A 6,996-nucleotide genomic window follows, 5' to 3' on the forward strand; every position below is an offset into this window, starting at 1 on the left:
CCCAAAGAATCGGGGGAGCCCACTTTACCTTACCCAATCTAAAACAACCTTCTCTTAAATACCGCCTCCTCCAAATCTTCATTCTGTCTTCGTCAACCGTACCCAAATACCTCAAGATTTTTGTGAATGCCTATGGACGAAAAGGTACCCGATCACAAGCTCTGCGGTTACCTTTGTGCCGTCCTCACGCTTCCCCCTCTATCCATTGCTTCAACCGCCCCCTTCTCCGGTCCTTGCCACCTCACCACCGCCGACGACAACGGCGTTTGCTTCCGATGCCAAAACGGCGTTGTTCTTTCTGCGATTCGGAACGCCGCTGTTTCGGGTCCGGACAATGCCGAGAATTCCAGGAAGAGAGGGAGGAAGAATATTGGGATGGTGAATGGGAGCATTAGTGTAGTGAACCAGATTCATGCATTGGTGGCTCATAAGTGCCTGAAGATCCAGGCGCGGGTTTTGAGCGTGGAGGAAAGTGGGGAGGAGGCTAGGGCAGTGGTTCTGGTGGATGTTTATTTGCCGGTTGATTTGTGGTCCGGTTGGCAGTTTCCCCGTTCCGCTTCGGTTGCTGGTTCGTTGTTTAGGCATATAAGGTAAATTTTTTTTGCATTTTTTGAATGCCAATTTGATGCTTAGTAGTAACGTTGTCTTGTGGATGCTTTTGAGTTAACTTAAAAGAAATTAGCAGTATTTTTTAATAATTAAACATTGAATTTCATGCGTGGATTTATTTTTCTAAAAGTAAGAATTCTGATTAAATGCTGAGGCATAGTTATTATTATTTCATAATTAAATTCGAGCATGGTAATTGAATTTTTACTTTTAAGCACAATTTACAATGAATATAACAAAAATAGTAAAAAAAGAAACAACTATGACTAGAAGATCAACTATATATTATTGTGGAAAGTTTTGCAATTCAAAGGAAAATACTTTTTTGCTATAAGTTTTGGGCGGAAATTAGGATGCTAGAGAGTCTTGTCGCGAGGTAAAGTGATGGGGCAAATGTGCTGTGCAATTTTAGAAGTAAAAAGTTCATTGAACTAGTATGAGTAGGGAATGTTAAAATAATGTTGATGCTGATACATGCTACTTGGAGTTGGAATTTTAGTATTTATTTAGGAGCTGGGGTTGTTTTGTTTCCCTTATATTCTTGATTGTTAGTTTCATTTGAGCATCTTTGAATTAAATGTTCTACATGCCACATCTGTTCTACTGGTTAGCTGCAACATTCTTCTTAGACCAATCTGCAGCTGAAGAGATGAATGGATATAAACCAACTTGTATCACTATTATGATATGTTACATTGTTTTTCTTAATTTATTAATTCTACAAATTCTTGATGGAAAACCATTTTTTTCTTTTTACTTTGTAGAACATAGCTAACTGGGTAATTTCCTATCCACTATAACAATTATTTTTTATTTACATTGGTTCCTCAACAAACTATTAGTATTTTCATGCACAAATAAACTAAGTTTAGCTGTAGGTTTATCATTTATATCGATTATTTTCCCATTAAATTTGCACCAATTTGTCAATTTTCCCCCTCAAAAGTAGTTTGTTTGTTTTTTCCAGCTGTGATTGGAAGGAGAGAAATTTGATGCTCACTAATGGTACAGAGATTGGTAATCATGGAAATTTAAGAAGCATCTGGAGTGTTTTTGACTGTCATGTGCTAGGATGTAAGTTGCACTGCAATGGTGTTGACCCTTTGAAGAAAAGGCTATTTGAGCTTCATGACATTTTCAAGAGCTTACCTAGTGTAACAAATAATGAAATGACTCATTCTTCTAGAGTACAACCAGCTGATGACATTCTTAATTCTGGCATTTGGGACTTAACTGATGATATTCTGATCAATGTTTTAGCTGCACTTGGTCCGAAGGATCTTACCAGGGTAGCAGCAACATGTCAGCATCTAAGGTCTTTGGCTGCATTGATAATGCCATGCATGAAACTTAAACTTTTCCCTCATCAGCAGGCGGCTGTTGAATGGATGTTAAGACGTGAGCGGAATGCTGATGTTCTACGACATCCTTTGTACATGGAATTTTCAACAGAAGATGGGTTTCCTTTCTATATTAATAGTGTTGTTGGCAGTATAGTTACTGGCACTGCTCCCACTATTAGAGATTTTCGTGGAGGGATGTTCTGTGATGAACCTGGCTTGGGAAAGACTATAACATCCCTGTCACTAATTCTGAAAACGCAAGGAACAATGGCTGATCCACCAGATGGTGTTCAGATAATTTGGTGCACACACAATGGTAATGATAAATGTGGTTATTATGAGCTTAGAGGTGATAAAGTCAGCTGCAATAATATAACTTCAGGGAAAAGGACTACAAGTCTGAATGTTCTCAGGGGGCAATCATCTTTAGGAAAGCTTTGTCTCATGGAGGACATAAATTACCCTTTACCTAAACGGCCCAGGTTGATGAGTCCAGGTGAGAGAAGTGCTGAATTTGATGATTCTTGTTCTAGTGGAAGAATAATATCGCCATCAGCTCCACACTATGAGCCATTAACCTGGGCAGTTCGATCCTCAAGGAATTTGGCTCACATCAGGAAAAATCTTCTGTATGCATATGATGGGCTGTCTGGTTCTTGTAAGGGAAAAACCATTGAGAAGAACATGCCTATAAGGAATGGATCAAGACATGTTTATAGGGGAAAACCAGTTGATTTATCCTTTGGGGTCTTAGATGGCTGCATGAGAGCTGGGAAGGGCAATGCTGGTCGTGCAATGTGTACTGAAACTTGGGTTCAGTGCGATTCCTGTCACAAATGGAGGAAACTTGTAGGCTCAGGTTTAACTGATGCTAAGGTAGCATGGTTTTGTAGCATGAACACTGACCCTGCACGTCAGAGCTGTACTGATCCAGAAGAAGCATGGGATAAGCATGAGTCTATAACATACTTACCCGGATTTTTCACCAAAGGAACAGCTGGAGGAAAGGAGGAAAATGTATCTTTTTTCATGAGTGTTCTCAAGGAGCACCATGACGTGATAAATTCTAAAACAAAGAAAGCCTTACTTTGGTTAGCTAAACTTTCTCCAGAAAGGCTCTCTGAAATGGAGACAGTTGGTTTGTCAAGTCCAATATTAGGCAGTGGTGTTGTTGGAGATGCCCTTGGTTTCCATAAGATATTCCAAGCATTCGGTCTTATAAAGAGGGAAGAAAAGGGAATTATCAGGTGGTATTATCCAAGGACTCTTGAGAACTTGGCATTTGATTTGGGTGCTCTCAGACTTGCTCTCTGTGAGCCATTAGATTCTGTGAGGTTATATTTGTCCAGAGCAACATTAGTTGTTGTTCCATCAAATCTAGTTGATCATTGGAAAACACAAATCCAGAAACATGTAAGGCCGGGTCAGTTGCAGCTTTATGTCTGGACTGATCATAGAAAGCCTCCTGTTCACAATCTGGCTTGGGACTATGACATCGTTATCACTACATTTAACCGTTTAAGTGCTGAGTGGGGTCCCCGTAAGAGAAGTGCACTGATGCAAGTGCATTGGTTTAGGGTCATCTTAGATGAAGGGCACACCCTTGGCTCAAGTCTTAATTTAACCAACAAATTGCAAATGGCTATTTCATTGACCGCTTCTAGTCGTTGGTTATTGACAGGAACACCCACTCGTAACACACCCAATAGTCAACTGTCTCATCTTCAACCATTACTCAAGTTCCTTCATGAAGAAGCTTATGGTCAGAACCAAAAGTCATGGGAAGCTGGCATTCTTAAACCATTTGAAGCCAAGATGGAAGAGGGTCGGTCACGTTTACTGCAGTTGCTCCGTAGATGCATGATTAGTGCAAGAAAGATCGATTTGCAAAATATTCCTCCTTGCATTAAGAAGGTGACATTTGTCAATTTCACTGATGAGCATGCAAGAAGTTATAATGAATTGGTAGTTACAGTGCGGCGTAATATTCTAATGGCTGACTGGAATGATCCTTCTCATGTTGAAAGTTTATTAAATCCAAAGCAGTGGAAGTTTCGGAGTACAACAATTAGAAATGTCAGGTTGTCTTGTTGTGTGGCTGGGCATATAAAAGTGACAGAAGCTGGTGAAGATATTCAAGAAACAATGGACATTTTAGTTGAAAATGGCCTGGATCCTCTTTCAGAAGAATATGCTTTTATTAAATATAACCTCCTTTATGGTGGTAATTGTCAGAGGTAATATCATTTGCTTTTGAGTTTCTTTGTGGCTGTTGTTTCAACCATTTCCTAGCATATGGTCGATGAACATTTATTTCTTTTTGTCTTCTGATATAGATGCAATGAATGGTGCCGTCTACCAATTGTTACCCCATGTAGGCATCTTTTGTGCCTTGATTGTGTTGGTTTGGACAGTAAAATGTGTACTTTACCTGGCTGTGGTCACTTATATGAGATGCAGACTCCTGAAACATTAGCGCGCCCAGAAAATCCAAATCCCAAGTGGCCTGTCCCAAAAGATCTTATCGAATTACAACCTTCATATAAACAGGTGGGTTGATTCTTGATTTAATCATTTTATTTTGTAGTTTTTATGCTATATGAATTCTTACAAATAGACATTTACTTTTGGTTATTAGGATGACTGGAATCCTGATTGGCAATCAACCTCTAGCAGTAAAGTTGCTTATCTTATGGAGAGGCTGAAGGCATTGCAGGAGGTTAATAAAGAGGTCTGTTGCTCTATGGATGAAGATGATGAAGCCAAGCACATAGATAAGTTTCTTTGTCCTTCACAGAGGAGTGATATGGGCGTGCCTTTGCTGCTGAATCACTCTAGACTGGGCAATGAGTCATGCAAGATGCTTCCAGAGAAAGTTCTAATATTTTCCCAATTTCTTGAGCATATACATGTTATTGAGCAGCAGGTATATCTAATTTGACTTTAACTATGCATAAGTGCACATTATTATTTTCCTTCTACAATTGATAGATGGATGACCTTTTTCTTTTGGAAGCTTACTTTTGCTGGTATCAAGTTTGCTGGAATGTATAGTCCAATGCATTCTGGCAACAAGGTACTTCTCTTCTCTAGCCATTTTTGTAGCGTCTATTTTGTTCCCTTATTTGTGCAATCCTTGAGTTAATTAATTTCCACTTTTGCAGATGAAGTCACTGGCCATGTTCCAGTATGATGATAGCTGCATGGCTCTCTTGATGGATGGGAGTGCTGCATTGGGTCTTGATTTAAGTTTTGTTACTCATGTATTTTTAATGGAGCCTATTTGGGACAGAAGGTAATTTTAGCCAACTTCTATACTGAAAATTATTTTTGTGTTTCCTACCTAGAAAAAGAACTCTGAAATAGAAGATATTTTATCTCATCAGTTTCCTGCAAAAAATTCTGTAGACTTTGCTGCTAAAACTGTTTTGTTCTTGAGTGAAAGATAAGAGCATTAGTGTTCCAACGCTCGGATCTAACACCAAAGCTTATGCAACTGTTTTATCTTCGTATTTTCTTTTTAAAAGTAAAAATAGCCTGCAGCGGTAACCCATCATGGGCATGACCATTACCTCTAACCACTGGGCAACCTGTGGCAAGACAGACTTGCACAGAGCCTCTAGGAAGGACACTTGTGGCCTGCAGCGAAGGCCATGAGTGGATGATAAAGGGGTTAAGCCACAGCCTGATACCTACCTCACTGAGGGTACATCAATGGAGAGGCTGGTCTTGGATCCCACCTTTCACTGTTATATGTCTAAACCATGACCATCTGGCTATCTTTTACCATTAAGTCACCTTTTACATCCATTTTTTATAATCTAATGATGCCATTGTTTGCTGGTTGAAATGTTATCAGCATGGAGGAACAAGTCATTAGTCGTGCCCATCGGATGGGTGCTACTCGTCCAATTCATGTGGAAACTTTAGCCATGCGTGGTACAATTGAAGAACAAATGATGGAATTCTTACAGGTGTGCCTCTTGTCCAAGCTTCTGTTGATAAGGCAATGACTTGATCATTTGCCATACTATTATTGTAAATATTTACCCCCGTCCCCGCTAAGCTGACCTATGTATTCATTGATGGGTGGATGCTTGACAGAGAGTCCATGGCACTTCTAGCAGCTGTTGGGAACTTGTATTATTGATTTCAATGGCTACTTATATTTTTTTATAAAATCTTTATCTGGATGATCATCTTCTTTTCAATCTTTAATAACCGCTTTTTTTCAGGATGCTGATGCATGTAGGAAATTTTTGAAAGAAGAGTCCCAGAGATCAGGCCATGAGGGTTCACGACCTTGTCGAACACTCCATGATTTTGCTGAGAGTAATTATTTGGCTCGACTTAGCTTTGTGCATAGAAATTCAGTATCCTAAGGTTTGTACAATAAATTTATTTTATCCTACAATTTTAACCTTTAATTTTCTTGGTTTACATTGCTTCTATTACCTGAAAGAACTGGTTTCTGCTAATATAGCGACAATTTGTTTCCTTCCATGTATGTAAATTCCAGTTACAAGAAATCAATCCTTCTAAGTTTTGCAAATCTTTAATTCTCATATTTATCTAGAAAATGATGCTGTTTCAACCTATCGACATTGTAAAATGTTAGTGGAGAAGAAACATATTTGAAATTTGAACTGATATTTGTGGCTTCAGTGACTTACAGGACTGTTATTCTAAAAGGATAGGAGGGCACCATTTTAAAATATTAGCACCGACTTCAGTTGACGGTTCTACAAATATAGTGCAGCTTGTTCTTGATACTTGGTACCTTTTGGTGGAACATGGTAAAGTTCACAACCATCTTTCATTGTTGTAGAAAATACCTTGGTGTTGCTAATTTTTTGGTACCTAATACATAGGATAATTTAACATTTATTATCTGTAGGTTGTATGTTTTAGGTCATTTTTTGGTGTATAATGGTGCCTTTACTGATATGTTATGTCACATGTCTGGATGAATATTCATTGCATTATCTTCCAAACAGGTGAATTCTAATTGAAATATATTTTAGAGTTGGATTTGAGCGAAGAA

General features: G+C 38.7%; 1 protein-coding gene across 2 annotated transcripts; it reads left to right on the plus strand.

Moving 5' to 3' along the window:
- Window positions 1-6,996, plus strand: LOC108460781 (F-box protein At3g54460). 2 transcript variants are annotated; one of them, XM_017760427.2, is made up of 9 exons: window positions 1-590; window positions 1,577-4,189; window positions 4,289-4,502; window positions 4,591-4,878; window positions 4,969-5,028; window positions 5,117-5,247; window positions 5,812-5,926; window positions 6,188-6,335; window positions 6,628-6,996. In XM_017760427.2, exons 1-8 carry the CDS (start codon window positions 127-129, stop codon window positions 6,332-6,334), a joined length of 4,032 nt encoding a protein of 1,343 aa, XP_017615916.1. In that variant the 5' UTR covers window positions 1-126; the 3' UTR covers window position 6,335; window positions 6,628-6,996. The 2 variants fall into 2 exon arrangements, with proteins under 2 accessions (XP_017615916.1, XP_017615915.1); XM_017760426.2 differs by having other exon boundaries at window positions 2-590; window positions 6,618-6,996.

The sequence above is a fragment of the Gossypium arboreum genome, chromosome 4, assembly GCF_025698485.1.
Source record: "Gossypium arboreum isolate Shixiya-1 chromosome 4, ASM2569848v2, whole genome shotgun sequence".
In the NCBI taxonomy this organism is placed as follows: domain Eukaryota; kingdom Viridiplantae; phylum Streptophyta; class Magnoliopsida; order Malvales; family Malvaceae; genus Gossypium; species Gossypium arboreum.

Coding starts and splice junctions, on each gene's coding strand:
- LOC108460781 (XM_017760427.2), top strand. CDS start 127: ATGCCTATGGACGAAAAGGTACCCGATCACAAGCTCTGCGGTTACCTT. Junction 591..1,576: donor TCGTTGTTTAGGCATATAAG/GTAAATTTTTTT, acceptor TGTTTTTTCCAG/CTGTGATTGGAAGGAGAGAA. Junction 5,927..6,187: donor AAATGATGGAATTCTTACAG/GTGTGCCTCTTG, acceptor GCTTTTTTTCAG/GATGCTGATGCATGTAGGAA.